The 18,759-nt window shown below is 44.6% G+C and overlaps 2 protein-coding genes across 11 annotated transcripts in view; both read right to left on the reverse strand.

Annotated features, from left to right (window-relative positions):
* The window catches only part of map4k4 (mitogen-activated protein kinase kinase kinase kinase 4), a 33,796-nt gene extending 21,696 nt beyond the window's left edge, over positions 1 to 12,100 (reverse strand). For 9 of the 10 annotated variants that reach the window (XM_034677347.1, XM_034677342.1, XM_034677346.1 and 6 more), the window contains exons 1-4: positions 11,930 to 12,100; positions 11,755 to 11,842; positions 10,652 to 10,921; positions 10,250 to 10,315 (exon numbers count right to left, since the gene is read on the reverse strand). In XM_034677347.1, coding sequence (XP_034533238.1) covers positions 10,250 to 10,315; positions 10,652 to 10,708 — 123 coding nt within the window. In that variant the 5' untranslated portion in view covers positions 10,709 to 10,921; positions 11,755 to 11,842; positions 11,930 to 12,100. Of the gene's footprint in view, positions 1 to 10,249; positions 10,316 to 10,651; positions 10,922 to 11,754 lie in introns of all 10 variants that reach the window. The other variant, XM_034677340.1, reaches the window with a different exon arrangement.
* A 1,764-nt stretch (positions 12,101 to 13,864) lies between these two features.
* On the reverse strand, positions 13,865 to 18,692 carry chst10 (carbohydrate sulfotransferase 10). Its single transcript, XM_034677402.1, has 6 exons — positions 18,566 to 18,692; positions 17,164 to 17,408; positions 16,955 to 17,076; positions 16,346 to 16,571; positions 16,097 to 16,202; positions 13,865 to 16,014 (listed from the first exon to the last, which is right to left on the reverse strand). Exons 2-6 carry the CDS (start codon positions 17,267 to 17,269, stop codon positions 15,462 to 15,464), a joined length of 1,113 nt encoding a protein of 370 aa, XP_034533293.1. The 5' UTR covers positions 17,270 to 17,408; positions 18,566 to 18,692; the 3' UTR covers positions 13,865 to 15,461.
* Positions 18,693 to 18,759: the final 67 nt, after the last annotated feature.

The raw sequence follows: 18,759 nt of genomic DNA on the forward strand, positions 1-18,759 counted from the left end.
GCAAAACGAAGCATTTTTATTGGTTGGTTTTGGTTTAATAACGGGGCAATCTCCAGGAGTGTTTTTCTAGACAATACACTTCATCATGCAAATTAATAAATCCATCTTTTAATGTCATCTCATGTTTCCCTTGGCAATCAATCAACTGACTTCAATGTTTACTGTCACCATCCAGAGCCAGATGTATCCCACGCTATAAGTAAGCCTTCTATATGCAGGACATACCACGGATGAGCAGAGTATTCCCAAGCTATACCACCCCGACATTCCCAGACTCCTTTGCTCTCCTAACACCCTCCTGCCACTCCTTACATAAACAAAGGACCGAAATAGAGGCCTCTCCGCTGCTGCTGCCCCTCCCTCCCTCCGCGCTCTCCTTCCCAGAGAGGAGATAAAACGTGGGACATTTCTGGGAGGCTGTGTGGGGCATTCCCCTCCTGACTCTGAGGGACACTGCAGCGATAAAGCTGCTGCTGCTGCTGCATCGGTCACTGCAGCAACTGTGTCAGGGACGTCGATACGCTGTGCAGACCTCAGAGACAGACACACATATAAACACACCCTCTAACACCACCGCCATCATCTCAGCCAGTGCATTCCATAGTCAATTGAAACTGTATGGATTATGACAATAAAAGCCATGCAGGCTTAGGGGCCCTGGCTCTTTTCACAGGGCAGGAGAGAGGGGGGTGAGAGGGACACTTTACAATGCCTTTAATCCTCCCCACTTTGATCCCAGGGGTCGCCAACACAAAAACAACACTGGAGCTGACATTACGGCTGTCAGCTCCCCGTGCGCTAGCTGCGAGCGCTGACGGCTGATGTGGCCTGCTTTGCCGGGTTCACTGGCCACAGATGTTACGGGGAGGAAGTCGGTTGTCAGGCTGACTCCTGCGATTGCTGCACGGATCATTTGTGCACGAAAGGTGTCGATTAAAGTGAGCGGTTAAAGGGGAAATGTTTTAGCAAAGCGTAAAGTCAAATCACAGGTTGATTTATGCAGAATACGTTTGATTATGCAGCAAGGATAAGGCATCAAAAAATGACATTTACATGATCCAGGGTGTGATTTATTCCACGATCAGGCTGCACAATCCATGCATTTGTCCATTTCTTGGACAGGAAAGACTTGCAACTTTTCAAACCGACTGTGCACGCTACTCTACTGTGTGCCTAACTTTAAAGAAAGGAGTGCATGTTGTAAACATCCTCTACCTGCATGATTCACCTGTTGTTTTTGCAGCTACACAGGAGAGGGAGTCAACTCTGACTCACTTTTTCCATACAGTGGAAATCAGTGTGATTGTAAGTATATCTCTGTAGGTGTCTAAGTGTTTCTGCTGAACTCTCTCTCTCATTAGTCGGATTTGTGTTCCAGTTTCTGGGTGGAGAGCGGGTAATCTAGACCACATCGTTATTGCATTTCGATACCACAAAACAACCGGGTTACGCAACATTAGCATATGAGTAATAAGACGCTTGGATTACAAACAAGTTTCCTGGCTTGTTTTCGTTCCCCGAGGTCATCCATCCGGTCTCTCTCTTTGAAATGAGAAAAAGTTTGATTTGGGAGACGAAGCGCTGCCAAGTGGATCCTGAAGATCGTACGAATGTGTTGTTATTGGGTTCTTTAAGGGAAGGGAATCAGATGGAGGCATCAGTTTCAGGACTTTCTCTGGGATGCATCCTCAAGAGACAGAGAGAAGTCAGAATCACCTTCTTTATGATTTAATCCCTTTCTTTTATGCGACAAAGAGCAGCTACGACGAATTGAGGTCATGCTGTGACGTTTTAATGTGTAAAAAAGACGTGTTAGTCAAAATAACTGCAGCTGACTTAAATTACAGCATCTTGAAAAGCTTTTAAGAGCATCATTCATGCTGTTTTTGATGCTCATTTCAATCAGTATTCCCAAAGTAAGGGGTCACTAAATGCCCTCCTTAAACAGAAAACATTAAAAACTGCATATTTTACCCATAATTATAAATATATGTATGAAAGAAGTGGTTATAGTTTGAATAAAAGCATGCAATTAAGATATTGTTATCTGTCTTCCACTTCTCTTTGCTGCCATAACACCTCTGAGGTGACCAAGTCAGATAAAAGACGGTATCAGCTGCAGCAGGTTGCACAGGAAACGTAGCGACATGTGTACAGAGGAAGGTTGATTCATCACAGACGAGTTATATCAAGTATCTTCAGCTTTGTTTGGTTAGTTTTTGTATGAGTCTGATATATAGCATTTGCACGCTTTACTGTACATGTTAGAGGCTGTTGCATCTGATCATCAGGACCCAGGCTGGTCAGAGGAGGACCACGGCCCCTCTCTGCAGGCAGCTGGGCGTGTCTTTGGAGGGGTTATCTGAGGCATAGAGCGATCCCTCAGCCCTCCATCTCCTCTCCTCTCCCCGTCACAGCTCCTCTTAAGCGTGGCCAGATGTGCTGCTGGCCTCTCTCCAGCTCGGCACTAAAACCACCGACTGACTCGCTGCCTCGGGAGCGAGTTAAAAAAATCTACCATAAAAACAAAACAGGCTGCTCTGAGAGGAGAGGGCTCAATTAACGAGACGGTGGAGGAGCAATCTCACTCAACGCTACTAACTGGATAAGGGAGGCTGTTTAATTAAACGGGAAGGAGCGGTTTTCAGAATTAAAGGCTTCCCATGAAAGAAGCATGTATTAAAAGAAACATTCTGGTATTTCTTCACCTATTTACACACATTTTAAGGCCTTAATACATTAAAGGATGCAAACTTTGGGGAAGTGAAGACTTACATTTTTAATCTGGCTTTTAACATTTATAGTCCTGGATTATTACCATTCTTTTACCATTATATCTATTTTTGTTTTATTCTGTTATTTGACTGTATTTTTTATTTTATTTTTCCTTATTTATCTGATATTGATTTACTTTTATTTTTAAGTATTTCATTGTACTTCTTACTCATATTACTTTCCTCTATCTCTGTTAACAGATGCTTTAAAAACAAACTAAGCTTCATCTTGCAGCATTTATCTATTATTATCCATCCATTATCTAAAGAGTAAAATCTTGAATCTTCGGCTCTCTCTGCTCTCACAGTCTTAAAGATTTTAAGTGTTCTGTTGAGAAACCCGCCGTAAGTCTCTCAGGGTGGATTTTCACTTAGCAGGAGGAGTAATGTTCTGCAGCATCGTTAGTGGTCTGTGTGGAAAAAGAGGAGTGCTGCTTCCCATACTCTTCTCCACAAAGCTCACATCCTCTGCGGCCTAATTGACCAGGACCTCTCCCTCCCTACCTCTCTCACATTAATGCAAGATCCATCACACTTGGCACTTATTTAAAAATGCTGGCAGGACTCCAGCTCACTGTTTTCCACCAACAAGGCTCCTGGCTCTCACTGCTGCTCAAACTAACCAGCCATGTAGGTGCAAAACAAACGTGGTTCATATTATTAGTTCACACTGGGAGAGAGGGAAGGAGGGAGCTGCTGGGTGCCACGGTCTGCTTCTTCAAAAGGTCACTACAGAGAGTGTGTGTTTGTGGTGAGGTGTGAGCTGGTAGAGCTGAAGTAATGAGGACTGGATGACCCCCTGCGCGTGTGAGGATCTAAAGGTGACATTTGAACCGGAGGAGTTGAAGCGGGGGGAGGACAGAAGGTGATAAGCAGGCGGGTCAGAACCTCCGTCTACCTGTGGACGCGGGTACAGCGACACAAGAGGTCTGAGCTATGCCTCCACCATCCTAAGGCACTTCACATGGATGCTGAGGATCAATCAGCAGGAAGAGGCAGCGCATGACATCCAGGGCTTGGCCTCCTCGCTCCTGCTCCTCTGCTGCAAACAAGCACACTGACCCAATTCTCACACACGCAGCCTCTGCCCTGCTTCTCCAAAGAGGAGGAGGAAGGACGGCAGGGGGGAGAAAAGAGAGGAGAGGTCGAGGAAGTGTGAGAAGACTGGACTGGATGGATGGGTGACAATGCAACAAGATATGTGAATGGGAGGAAAAGCTGAGTAAGAGTCTCTGAGTGACGGTGCAGTTATTGATCCCAGTGCAGAGGCTGGCTGCTCCAAGAGGGATCGAAGATGCATGCTGGAGTCCTCACACTCACATTCACTTGTGTGCAGACTTTAAAGGAGAGGAGAGATGGAGAGCAAAAGCAGGCAGCGAGGGTTGCAAAGATAGTACAGATGCAAGATGTCTCACTCCTCTGCAATTCAGGGAGAAAGGGACTCTCTGCTCTGCCCTCCATCACAGCCGCTACACTGCTCGCTCTCCTCACTCACATGTCGGGGAACACTGAGGTGTGTTCAGTCCTTTTAGCATCTATTAAAGACACACACATTCAGCTTGTGACAGCGAGGGATGGCGATGTGACATAGTCCTCATTCCCAGACTGTTTACAGGCGCTGCAGGATGATCAACGCCTACTCAATGACCAGATTAGTCAGAAATTTTGAAGATCTAGAGACAGAGCATTCGTGTTATTTCAGCAGACTCAATCTTGTTTGTGTCTAATCACATTTAGGTCTCTTAAAAAACTCAGCATGTCCCTCTGATAACTTTGGATCCAGACGTTCTGTGTCCGTCGACATTTGAAAACCAGATTTTCATGACCCTGCTGCAGTCTGTGTTTCCACTTGTTTTAATCCCTGAGTCTGTTTGTTTTGGAGAGGGTAAGACCTCTGAGGATAACTCAGCTTAACCTAATACCTTGTGAGTGATGAATCCTGAATTTTAAGACCCGGTTTGTTAAGTTTGCGGCCGTTTTCCCTGCAATACTCTGGGTATAATTATGATGCAGCTAAAAATAGGACGCTGACTCTATTCTTCTCGACCGATGATTTCAATTATCAGCTCTTCTGGGGCTGCCTGAACGTTAAGTTGGTCTTTCCTCTGAAGGGGACCCCATTCTAGATTTGGACCAGATGTCCTGTAACACAAGAACATTAGAGAACAACATCTCTTAGGGAAAGCAAAGAGGATTGTCAAGTGGAGGCCTTGAAGAAAGACAGGACAGAGGCTGTCTCGTCCGCCAGCGCCTTTGTGTCTCATCTCAACACCACTCGGATAATGAGGTGGCTGGATGAGCTACACACACACACACACACACCCATGAGGACGGGCAGACACAGAGAGTTTTTGTTCAGGCAGTGTGGCCAGTCAGGGGACGTTGCAGGTCTTGTGACACCCATTAGGGAGAGGGTCACCGCTGAAGGGGGGGAGACGTGGACAAAAGAGATGCTCACTGTGTCAGCGAGCAAGGACGCAGGAGTGTAGGGTCTGATGTTCCCTCGTTTAACTTCGCCTTTTAATAAAGAACACAGGCGAACAGACTCGGAGGGAAGAAACAGAGAGCGAGTGTGACACGGTATGGGATCCCGGCCCCTGTTTGCAGTGTGGGTGACACATTCAGCAACGGCAGACTCTGACCTAAAAGCCACACAGCCAATCAGCTGCGAGGAACTCCACCAATGAGTCCTCTCTCCTATTAACAGGCAAACCTTCTACTGCCAGAAAACCAGCAACGGCATCTTTTTAACTCATCTGGAGCAAGTTTTTATACGCATTGTTTTGCTTAATGAGTTGATTTAATCAGAAAACTACATGTGATAATAATTAGTATGATTCTGATGCATCAATGTGACATCTGGGATTCTTAAAAGCTACAAACTGGTCTCAAATTTGGAAGCAGTTCTTTATTTTCATCCTAGTTTTGGCCATGTGTGTGTCTCTCTCTGTCTGCAAACAAGAAGCAGCTCTAATCACCGAAAACCTCTGCCTGGAGGTGCGCTCCAGTCTCGCCTGGCGCCATATGGCACTGGTGGGCATGTAACAGATTGCACTGAAGGTTTTGCACTCTCCATGGCCTTTTCACGCCTGTCAGGAGGAGCCAGCCCACTGGAGGTCAGACTCTCCTCCTCCTGAGAGAAGCTGCTTCGACAGGTAGTGGTGGAAACAAAAGGGAGGAGATGGAGGAGGGTGCTGGGTGTGCCTTTATGAGGATTCGGCAACATGACTCTGCTGGTGTTTGTCATTGAGTTCTGGCATCACACCAAATAACCCCCCCCCCAGTAAATCCAGCAGAGATTGCGCGCACATGACGGTGAGAAAACACTGCTGAGGCGCTCCCTTTGGATGCACGGCAGGGTGGAAGGCAGGTCAGCAGGGGCTCTGCTGCCTCGGGGCCTGCCTGACTATATATGGCCTTTCTGTAGAGCAGTGGGGGAATCTTCCCAGCATACCACGCGCAATTTGAGGAATTATGTCTCCTTCCATGTTATCATTACTCATTATGCTCCTATATTCAGAGCGAGGCACCTGAGATAGTCCACGGAGCCTGCTGGGTCAGCGCCAACTGATAAGAGGAGGAGGAGGAGAGACGCCTGGTGCACTTTAAGAGCTGTGCTTTCACAGAGCACGGGTAGAAATGCATCACTTTACATAACTGACGACTGAAGCTGTGTGTTAGTTGTTTGTTTTGCATGTTTATTATGCAAATTTATACCGTTTTCAGGAATTTGGCGATACAATAGAGACTACAAATGTTGCATCAGATTATAAAAATAGCCAGATTCACCGTGCAGATAGGATTGCTGATCAGAAAACTAAATACAAGCTAACAAACTGTCTTCAACTTTCACTACATCGTGATAACATCTTTGTCAATATCGCCCAGCTCTATCTCTGTCCTCTCAATAAAGGCATGCAAACCATTTAAAAACAATGCAATCCAGCAGCTGGGTTCTAATCACTGATACACATCCCTCTTTGTGGACTTGTTTTCCGCACAACCTCACAACTACAATCCCTCTCCAAAATTATGAATGAACTATGTGCGTAATACACCGGAGTAATGAATAAGCACACAGATCCAGGCTTACATTCTGCTCAGCGAGCGAGCCAACGCAACATGCACAGATTTACCGAGGTTTCTAGGCTATGATGTCATCGTCAGTCCGAAAAATCTGCTGCAGAAGTTTGACTGTAATCTGGCCGTCCTCCAGGGGCAGCAGCCGAAACAGAGCCAGCGCTGCAGCACGGACGGATGGAGGGATGGAGGGACGGAGGAACTTGACATGGCATTTTGGGGTCTTAGAGAAAAGCTTCAATTTTCTGCGTTAAGCTGCAAGTTGTGCGAAACAGCAGAGATACATGAATGGGTTTTAGCGGGATCTGATCCTAGGCCGGCCGAGATACGACCTAATCCAGTTTAGAAGTGAATGTTGTGTGAGATATTTCAATGCTGGCGCCAAAATTAGAGATTAAATACTTATGAAATTAAACAAAAGCAGATGCACAAGAGCAAGAATGTTATTCTGCATCAATCTGCTTCTGTGTGTGACGTTTAAAATAATCAAAAATGGGGATAAAGACTGAAAAGGCGTGCAGAAAATACACATTTGCATGCTTTGTAGCAGGTTTTTCTTGGTTAGAGGAATGATTTTAACTCTGAAAAGTTTGACTTTTGCAGGAATCTTTAAGGGGATGCACAGAGAGAACAACCCTGTGTATCTGGTAAACACAGCAATATCTACTCTAAAATGAGGATCATGTGAGGCTAAGTGGAAACAAAAGTCATCAAAAGCTGAAAGAAATGCTCTTAAAGGCTGAATATTTCCTCTAAGAAGGTGTTTCAGTCCCCGAATCAACAAAATAAAAGCCTCAAAGGAATCAAAAGTCACCACAAATCAAAGACTAAAGAAGCCCGGCCACATTGTGTTATCTAAAAAGGGGCTTTGCAATCTGTGACTGAGTGCTTGACAAAGCAGAAAAGAAGGCCTCAGAGGGAGAAGAGGGAGAAGAAACTCCACCCTGTTTTCGGTTGGGGGGCCTGTTGTGATTATTCAGTCGGTTGGAGTTTGAAACCCTTGCAGACAAACTCCTCCTTTCTGTGGGTTTGAACTGACTGACGGACTGCAGAGACCCGAAGAGCGAGGGGACAAACTCAGCTTTGTGCGAGCGGTGGGCAGGTTCTGTCTGGAATTGGACAGCTGCTCCTCTACAGCTGACCCCCCACCCCCCCACACCACCTCCTCCTCGTTGCACATGCTCACAAGCCACATGCTCGTTCAACTGTTTAACGTGAGCGTCAAATCGACGGCTGATCGGAAGGAGAGGCCGCTGCTCAGTAAAGCAACCACTCTGCTGAGACAGTTTGGCGTATCTCACGCGGGGGGCTCTTACGACCGCGTCTTTGTGTCAGGCTAATCTGACAGCCTCTCTCCAGCACGAGCGCCATTCCCTTACAGCAACACTCGCAAATAGAATTAGCATTGGACAGTGAATGGAGCGAGAGACTAAAAAGGGACACACACACAAAAAATAAAAAAAGAGAGAAGCAGTAATTCTGCGTCCCATACGCCCGGCTCAGAAGCATCTGGCTGGAAGATAGCACGCGAGCGTCACTCTTCTTTAAGCGCGGCACAGAGCCTGATTTCAGGTGGCACATGCACACCGATGGGTTGTCGCTCTGTGCAAAAGGGGGGATCCTGAAGTTCATCACACCGGGGGATTGAATGCAGGTCACTGGAGCACTGTGGGCTTGGAATTAAATACTCAGCTTAGCTCATGAGCAAATTGGTGGTTTTTTTTTAGCTGCTCCTGCTTCTGCCTGTTTAAAATAAAGGTGTGATGATAGACGTGTTTAGGATGACCTAGACCTACACTCCTTTACCTTCTGGGGGTCTCAGCTGCGTTTTGTATCTCTTTCTAGAACAAGTAACATCAAGGCTAGTGCCAGATTCCTGCAGTTACTTTTCCAGAAACTCTCGCTGCTGCTCAGGATGATGACGGCTCCTCCTTGCATCACCTGAGCTTCACAATACTTCAAAATACTTCCACAAGTTTCCACATTGAAGCTCATTATTGGCGTGCATCATCCATCAAACAGTAGCTTATGATGGAGGGGTGTAACGAGTCTTTTCAACAGCGTTTCATCGTCACACCCCTGTTATAATGCAAGTTGTGCCGTGCAGCCACCGTTGACGTATTTCGAATGGGAAAGGAGCCACTCATGGTGGTAGAAACCAACAATGACAATGCAGAAGAAGAAGAAGAAGAGAACCAGGGAAGGGACGCCTTCAAGACCTTCCAAAATGCAAAATTGTGCACAAGTCACCTCACCATGCACCATGCTGTTACTATCATGTATCAGCACAGGACTTGGGTTCTTCTTCTCTGCTCTAAAACGGTAGCTTCACACCAAGTTTACAAAGATAGTTGCAACCACGGATGTGTGACGGTCACTGCTGGTTCATATTCTTTGATTTAGGCTCATTTAATGCTTCATAATGCGAATATGCGGCTTGTGTTAAGGTGCTAGAGGGTTGGTTTTGGAGGGGGTTACCTCTGGACACACTGAGCAGATTTAAGTGTTACATCCAAATAAAGCCATTGCATGAATAAACGTGCTTCTATCTGATGCTCTCTGCAGAACAAATGGAAAGATCCTCCTTGCAGAATGGTAATTTATTTGCAAAGATAGTTCATTCTGTGTCTGATCATGCATTATGAAGGGTTTAACCAGAGCTAGATTATAAAACAATGCCAGCAATGCCTCCATCTAAGCTTAGTTAGCCTAGCAGTATCTGCAATTCACAAATCAAGGCTTCAGAATCACTGCCTCAGCATTTTTTTGGCGTGTGGTTTATGTCATTAGGCGGGCAACAAATATGAGCTGCAGCAATAACAAAAGGAGACCCATTAAGGCTCTCCAATCCCTCCATCAACCACATATTTGACTCCTACACTCTAGCATGACTCCTCTCCCTCCTCGGCGACATCTTTCAGCAGCAGCGATGTTAATTTCTCGATGGAGAGAGAGAGAAATGCGACACCGACAGCAGATGGCCCCGCAGAGTGAAGTGTAAAAAGTCCTGATTTATAGCTGGATAGAAAATGTGGCTTTCTTAAAGAGAGGAGGGAGGAATGTGCTGCAGACAAGAGGGCCACCATGATGAGTCTTCCTCCATCCATGGTTGCCTCATGTGCTGTCAGGAAGGCAGGTGATGTAAGATAGGTGATGCATCAGACGGCAGACTGTCTGATTCACCTCTCAGCTGAATAATTAACAATAACACGCCAAAACCACCAGGAACTAGAGCAGTACATCCTCCTCTTTCAAGGTAATGTTAAATAAGGAGGTGTGGAAGCAAAGAGGAGTGTTTGATGAGGGTTCCTTTGTTTCTACACTTCATGAGGAGGAGAAAAACATTAGCTATACTGTGAAAACAGGACAGGCCATGCACTGCGCCTCCAACCAACCTTGTATACTTGTCCATAGGTGCCATTTCCAACCACCTCCACCAATTCAAATATCCCAGCTGGATCCTGTAAAAGAGAAAGACAGAATCACAGTGAATAAAGAGGGGCTGAAATGTGTTTTTAATACACAACATGGTCCAGGGTGAGCCAGCTGTTGCGCCCCGGTCTCCCCTACATGCCAAATGCATCTCGAACAAAGGAAAACCAGACACTGGCAACACCTCGCTGCGGCTCAGCGGTCATTTTCAACACTTGGAGCTGCTACACGAAGACACACCGAGCTCCACGGTTCACTTGATGTCTTAGTATTAATAAAGATTACAGGTTTCATCGAGAAATGTGGATTAAAAGAGGGCAAATTGACCAAAAAAACACACACAGGCTCGGTTCGGCAGCACTCACCCGCAATGAAGCCAGGTCTATGTCTACCAGACTCTTCGCTGGAGAGTCGTTCGCCATCTTTCTCCTTTAAAGAAGAGCTTTCCGAAGCTTGAGTAAGGAAGAACCGCCGCTGGAGAGTCCGCGGAGACCTCGGCGGGGGAGTGGAGCGGAGGCCGACGCGTTGTCCTCTCTGTGGGATCCGCTAGTGAGCAGGAACGGCTCTCTACTCCATGTTGAGGTGGCAGCAGCAGCAGCGGGCTCCCTGTCCGCTCTCTCTCTCAGCTCACAGCTCTGCTGACAAGAGACGCATTACACCACCACTTCCGGTACAGACTTTCATCATAAAAGACTTCAATAAAACCACAAAAAGGGATTTTATAGCAGTTTGTTGTGTCATGGCTGGCTATGAATCTTATTATTGTGTATGTTACATTTAACAATAATAGAAAAGTACTAAACATACCATAAGAAGACGTAAATGCTACTATTATATAGTACATTTTACTATTATACAATCATATTATATACCCATATTTATCTGTTATACTGCTTAATCTGTCATAACCAAACCATAGTCACACCATGTCACAACTGAATCATTTTTTAATACTTACTGTAATTAACATTATTCACTCCATTTGTAATATTTGTATATATCTTAAATATCAAATCAGTCCTCTCTATTAGAGCAACAACTGCTTGGAACTCATTACAGAGTAAAATCAGTGAGTGAAATCAATGCTAAAATCAATGCAATCTTGTACTCATCACACTTGAATATAATCAATTTCATAGTGTAGTGCTTTTAACTAGTTATATTTTATTACTGTACTGATAGTTTGGATGTTGATGTTGATTATTGTGTAGCTGTTTAACCTATGTACTGTTTTAACAGAGGCATCCCATCTGTCTCCTGCCCAGGGACTACAGATGTAAATTAGCTCATAGCTAACTCTGGTACAAATAAAATAGCTGTACACTGTCCCTATTGAAATTAAAAAAAAAAAAAAAACAAGTGATAAGTCTGAAACGACTTACATTGACCTGCTGTTACAGTATACATTTCTTTTTATCTATTCCTCCTATTCACACTTTTAGGTTATCTCTTATTTTGAAAGTCCTACCGCTCACTTCCGCTCACATCCGGCCTGCTGCTCTCTGACTTGACGTTTTCTGATGAGAGCCGCACAAACACAGGAAGCCGGTCCGCTTCTATCAGAAAGAAAAGGGCTGGGCCTTCAAACATCAAGCATGTACACCGAGATGATCTTACACACACCTCACCTCTTCAACACACACCTGTGTATCAGTGTTTTAATAAAAAAAGCACGAGGCCTAGTGAGTTACATAGAGGCAGACGGGAGTGGACCCCCCTCACGCAGCATCCTTCTGGACATGCGCAGAGTGGACTCCAGAGTCAATATTGGTAATCATGGGTGTGGCAGGTGAGCAATCTCAGGAGTGATGCTGGCTCTGAGTGCAGGGAGAGGATTGAAGGACAGAAAGAGAACATCATTTCACAATAAACCTTCCTTTAAGAAATAAAGACAGTGAATAAAAAGACACTCTTGACTACTTTAGAGATAAATAATGTAACTTCAGCACATTATTTTTATTCAAATGTCCACTATTAATGTTTGCCTGTAGATTTCTAGTGGAAATGACCTCCTTAATTATAGATGTATTCATAATTCATATATGTTAACCCCCTTTCTTAAATGTATTTCACCATATGTGTGTATATTTAGCACTAAATGTACATAACATCTTAAATTCCCCAATCATCTGTATGTCTGCTACTTTCTGTGTTGTTATATGTTATTTTATTATTATATTTATGCTATTTTGTTCTATCTTAAATGACTTTAACATCAAAAACTCCTTACTGGAGCTTTAAATGAGGCCTCCAAGAAATAGAAAGTCACATTATGTAAAGTAGAGATTAAAGTACACAAATATATACACGTTAATTAAGAGGCAATGACTGTAGGCAAATACTTGGAGCTCAGTCCAAGCTGCCTGACATCTTCGTTGGCTTTATTTCTCCATCTTTTAGTGAGGTCAAAATACATCCTCTATAAATGAGTTGTTTTGCCCCCCTTGGATTTGAATTATGATATCTAAACAGGAGTCGGTGTGTTTACAGGAGAAAGCACGGTGCAGGGAGGACAAATGTTGATCTGCAGTGGTTCAGTTATTTATCACATCCACACAACGACACGCTCAAACACACAGAGCTAATCTTTTGGTTAAACAAACTCGATATTCAAACACGGGGCCGGGCGAACCAGTCGGACAGGACGAGAGACCTGGGGAACATACACACACACACATACACATACACACATGAGCATGTTAGCACAAAGCCTCAACTTAAAGCACTCAGACTGATACTTAAGACACTTAACAAACGCTTAAGCTCTGCAAATCGACTTAAACCCGTCTGCTGGGAGGTAAGCTTGTTGGGACGACACTGATAATGTAAATCGTTCTCCTCCACGCTCCGTGTCTGGATGTTTGTTTATAAAATACGGCTGAGGAGTTTTTATTTTGCCCTTATTTCATGGTTCAAATGTCAACACCACAGACCTGTGAGGGGACGGATGGGTGTCCTAAATAAGCTGACACATAATGAGGTGATTACTGCCACCTTGTGGTTGTTTGGTAGTACTGCAGGGAGATTAAAGGAGCATGTTTAGGGTCATGTTTTGCATTTATTTATTTTTTAAATATTAAACTATCTTATTGTAGTTTAACTATTTTTCATTACTTAATGTGTTTCTTATACAAAAAACATCACTTGCTTTAATTGTTTACATTTATCTTTTGCATGTTATGTGTAAAAATTCAAATAAACAGATCTTTGAAAAAAATAAAAATAAAATAAATTAATAAACTTAACTATGCTACATTTACTCAATGAATCTTAATAAATGTGTTCTCAGAAATCCAGTGAAAAGTCCATGAAGTTTAGCTTCAAAAAGGAAGATATGAATGTGTCTAACAAGATGAGTTGACAGATACCTGCAGGTTGATAATTGTATTTCTATCCTGCGTGCGTCTACCTGCAGAACATCCTCGTGTGATAACGTTGGACCTCATTATTCTCGTCCTGTCGACTCCAGCAGCAGCAGCCTCACCACCTCATGTAGCAGACTCGTCTCTCCACGCTCCAGAATCCACTCAAACTGACACAGCAGACTCAAGAAAGCTGCAAAATAAAAGCACACACCCTCTTGTTTCTTTTGTCTTGTTGAACTTTATTACTAAGTAGTGCTGTCCTCCTCGTACAACGACCACCTGTCCAAAACGTCAGCAGGTGGCAGCAGAGAGAAGTACCGTCTAACAATCCAGTCCCCTGGTTTGTGCCCCCCCCGGTCACTCAGCAGCAGATTAATACCTTTATATTATAAATAGCAACATGGAGTACAAATGTTGAGTTGCAGGTCATGTTAAGAACATTTACACAATACATTTCTGATAGAAAAACCATCCTTCAAAATACAGTACCGGTTTCCATCATTGTCTCAGTGCAAATACCAGCTGAGGAGGAGGAGGAGGATACATTATTGACTGTTTGTCATGAAGAAGAAAGGCTACAGTGTGGAGCACGGCAGGGGGAGGTTCACTTATGGAGACAGTTTGATGCAGATTTGAGGAATTGGAGAAACGTATTGCAGCTTGCATGCATAATAATTAGTGTTTTGCAGCTTTGCAGAAAGAATCCACAGAACTTTACCAGTCCTGCAGAACACAGGAGCTGTTGGTCTGCCGCCTGCTTAGTTTGCTGATGTTCGATAAGTTGTTTGTATTGGATCTTAAATATTTTAACCGTCCACAAACCAAGCAGTGGTAGCAGAAGCCGTTCTCTGAAGGGATCCTTTCTGTCAATCGTCAAACACACATGGCAGCTACAAAAAAACAGACCCCTGTGATTGATGCACTAAGTCTTACACGGGACTTCCAACAGATTTGTGTCCGGTCTGTTTCACTTCACTACAACAACAAACCGCCATGATGAGCGGAGCCAGGACTGGAGTCAACAGGTCAGAGGTTTTCAGAGGACCAGAAAGACCGGTAGGTGTTGATGGACGAGAGCAACGCGGAGATGGACCGGACACGGATCTGGTGGAAATCCTGGGTTCAATGAGGATTAAATTGCAGCTAACTTGCGGCTGCATGCAGAAATAATCTAATGAAACAGTTCTGAAACTTTTTGGACCGAGTCGTGATTAAGACACTGAAATATGAAGAAATGACGCCCTGGATTGTGTGAAATACACATCATGAAGCAAATATTAACAAAATAAAATAACTATTAAACTCTCAAATATGCAAAATCAGCTTGTTGTGTTCAAGTCAATGACTCTGCTCCTTCAAATATTGTCTCATCTGATACAGCGCATTAAGACTCGACATGTAAAAACCGTCCTCTGACAGGATGGATCGTTTAAACAGTGCAGTATAAGAGCTACATTACAGGGGAACAGGCCTGCATCCCTGGATATACCGAGCACATGAGAGTTATTCAGTCTTTGATATTAAATAGAAGATGAGAGGTGTCAGCTGGGTGTCCTCCATCCCTGTATTGACCTTTAGATTTAAACACAATGATACATTCTGCAGCTTTTAGCACGACTGAACCGACTCGTATGTCTCTTCCCTCCCTCCGTAAAAAACGCTGTTAAATATATGAACATAAGGTAGCAAGTTTAGGCCAAAATAGCGACAATCTGTCAGTAATTTTAACACCAGTGTGTAAAAGAAGAACGAAGACGTTCAGTGTGCAGCACGTCTCTTTGTCAGTATGTCTAAGTCTGTGTTAGTCCTTCTAATTCAGTAGGAAGTCTGGACTCGGGTACCCGAACAGGCGGAAGTCACCCTGGTAGCGTGCGTACAGACGTCTGATGTCCCGCTTGCTGATGCCTGAGAAGTACTGCTCCACCTTGGTCCTGTTGTAGCGTGTGATGCCGGGAGGAATGGCCGGGTAAGACACAAGCTGGTCAATGCCGGCCGCACTGAGGATGTACGGGGCGTCCTGCTCCAGAGTCTCGTGGTGACCCACCGCGCTGTAGTGTATCTCGCACGGCGCGCACAAGTCTGCGTACGTCACCCAGTGGATGATGTGCTCGCCGAACTGTCGGTCAATGCGGTGACGCCCGTCCACGTCGCCCAAGTAACGCACAAAGTCTTCAAAGTGCAGGCCCGAGGCGGCGCTGTCGCTCTCACGGTGGCTCTTTCGGTACTTACGGATGATGGCGGGAGCGATGTCATGCTTGTACCACGGCTCAAAGCGGGGGTTCTTCACGAACTTGTCCTTGAAGGCGGATATGAGGCGCTCGAAGGGATCTCTCACGATGAAGAACTTGAAGTAGGTGCTCAATCTGAGGGGTGCAAACAGAGAGGATGTGAGGAATGATGAAGCATGTTGAAGAGCTTGGCTGGAGAATTCCCCCTTTAACAAACCTGTGAGTGATTTCCTGCGGCTTGAACGACGAGAGGCGGGGCAGGCCGTTCTTCTCGTGGTCGTGCACAAGGCTTTCTGGGATCTCCTCCACGGTGGGGAAGGCGCCTGCCAACACAAGCGGTAACTGAATTAGCTGATTAAACTCCCGTCAGAGTGAATATACAGCCCCAGGTTTCACAACACTAGATGTACTGTACTCCTCATGCATGTGAAGCCCCTCACACTTACACACACACGCTGCTACGTACCGTTGAGCACAATGAGGACCTTCTTCCATTGTGTGTTGCCCACTTTGGGCGTCTGGCAGAACAGGATCTTGTGTTTATCGCAGACAAAGACGCGGTCCAAGACGAACTTGCTGATGGAGACGTGAGTCAGATTCCTGAGGCTGCTGTTCTTACACACGGAGGAGAGCAACTCAACGCGCCTCTCTGCAACCGACTGCCAATCTGCCACTGAGGGGGCGGCTGAGGGCTGCAACATATACAAAACACAGATATGTTAAAATATCAGATCAAGAGAGGAAGAAAGAGTCTCATCATGGTGACACAGATTCAACAATCCACCCTAGATCATCTTCCCTTAGAATCAGGCTCACCAGTGAGTCTTATCATCCCTCCAGACACAGATTCAGAGACCGATCGAAGTTAATCCTGAAGATTAATTCACCCCAGACCTTCTTCTCATGAATTTAGACTCACATCATTGGTGTGGAGTCACAGCTCACAGGCCGGCTCAGACTTCCAAACACAGCCCCACAGTCACCAATCTCAACACATCCTTTCATATCTTTAATTAAAACAGATCATAAAGGTTTGTTTACATCATTCAGATCATTTAAATTCAGCATCTCTCACCTGATCTGATGGATTCAGAGCTGTTCTTGTAGCCGGTTTCTCCAATCTGGATGCAGGATTCGGTTTAACCAGCTTGGTCCCCGGCACAGTCCAGCTCTGACCCCCAGCCCTCTCTCCATAGTCTGAAACAAATGTCACCAGAGTTGTTTGATCACATTTGTATACTTCCACATGCATGTAATCAAGCATGTAATACACACACAGCTCACCATCTATCGCCCTGAAGCTCATGAACTTGGTGACGAACATGAGGATGAGCAGCACCCAGCCGCAAGCCCCGAGGAGCAGCCAGTGGTGCCGCATCGCTTCGCCCATCAGCCGACGGCCATGGAAACCTGGAGCGGCGTCCCCACCTGTGCACACACACACCGCTACCTGAGGACCAGTGTTCCGATGAGATGTGCTGCTTGGTCGAAGAACGCCACGACCCGATGGCAGAGGCTGTCAACACCCCCTATCAAAGAGGACGTTATCACATTATATAACATGATTCGACACCTTATCATCACAAAATATTAATTATGTTGTTAAATAAAGCGTGTTATATGTGTAGGAGCATTCATTTTAAATTGGGATGATGCTTCAAATCTTTACATTGGCTCCCTGTTTATTTAGGGTTGATTTTAAAATCCTTTTACTAGTTTTTAAGGCGCTGCATGGCAGGTCCTCTGGCTCCTCTCTTTTAGCTGTTCCTCAGAGGAGAACAGAAACACTTGGTGACACTGCTTTCAGCGCTCCTTAACTATGGAACAGCCTGCTGGAAGATCTAAGAGGAGCGGACAGAGGTATTATGACTTTTAAACGTAAACTAAAAACATGTTTATTCAGTCTGGCTTTTATGTAGGGTTTAACAATTTTATTACTTACCTTTTACTGTAATATTGATTTAAATGTTGCTTTATTATTTTAGTAATTTAAACTGTTATCTTATTCTATTTTTATTTATTCATTCATTTATTTTGTTTATCTACTCAGTTTTATTCTCAAATCTTATCTTTACCCTTTTTAAATCTATTTTAACTATTTGTATTCTTTAACTTAATTCAATTACACATTTTATTTTTGGTGTGCATTAATCTCTCTTTAATTTTAATTTTAATATATATTAGTATTATTATTATTTTCCCCTAATATGTCTTGCCATTGTTTTATTTCTGCTTCATTTGTATGAAAGGTGCTTTATAAATAAAGATTGACTAATTGACAAAAGCAACACGCATTTTGAAAGGTAACATTTTTCCACACAACACCAGGCTCCCCTAATAAGCCATCAGCTCATCGAAAACAGCATATTTAAAGCTATTATAACCCAGCAATGTCACCTATATGTGTCGTCGTAGCTTGACAACTTTCCCTGACACTGCATCGTTATTCTTGAAAAGCTCACGCCTCCGCCTTCTGTTTGTTTACTACGGAAAGCTAGCTAACGAGCACTTTTTCGCGCAGATACCGTTAACTGTAAGCTAGCAGGTCAGTGAGTTAGCCAAACAGTTAGCCACACCTGTCCCTCCCAGACATGAAGCAGACGCTACGAACCGAGCTAGTCATCCTCAGGGAGGCTAACACGATGTGTCAGAAGCAGCTCGGTCATATAAGAGTGTGATGTCTTACCTGCTGGAGGAGTTGGAGCGACTTCACAGCAGCACAAACTCTGGGTACAATGTTTAAGTGTAGCCTGCTACTGCTGCTGCTGTTGTGTCCCTCTTCTCTCAACGTCACACTGCGAACAAATAAACCGAGCAGCGCCCTCCAGTGGCAGAAGAGATGCGACGCATGCGCACTAATGACACACTTTCAAGTGGATT

This window comes from Notolabrus celidotus, chromosome 24, assembly GCF_009762535.1.
Source record: "Notolabrus celidotus isolate fNotCel1 chromosome 24, fNotCel1.pri, whole genome shotgun sequence".
Taxonomy (NCBI): domain Eukaryota; kingdom Metazoa; phylum Chordata; class Actinopteri; order Labriformes; family Labridae; genus Notolabrus; species Notolabrus celidotus.

Excerpts from the sequence above, each read along its gene's own strand:
- chst10 (XM_034677402.1), bottom strand. The coding sequence starts at position 17,269 with ATGGGCGAAGCGATGCGGCACCACTGGCTGCTCCTCGGGGCTTGCGGC. Across the intron at positions 17,077-17,163 it reads GAGCTTCAGGGCGATAGATG|ACTATGGAGAGAGGGCTGGG; the intron begins GTGAGCTGTGTG and ends CATTTGTTTCAG. Across the intron at positions 16,203-16,345 it reads GGTCCTCATTGTGCTCAACG|GCGCCTTCCCCACCGTGGAG; the intron begins GTACGTAGCAGC and ends TTGTGTTGGCAG.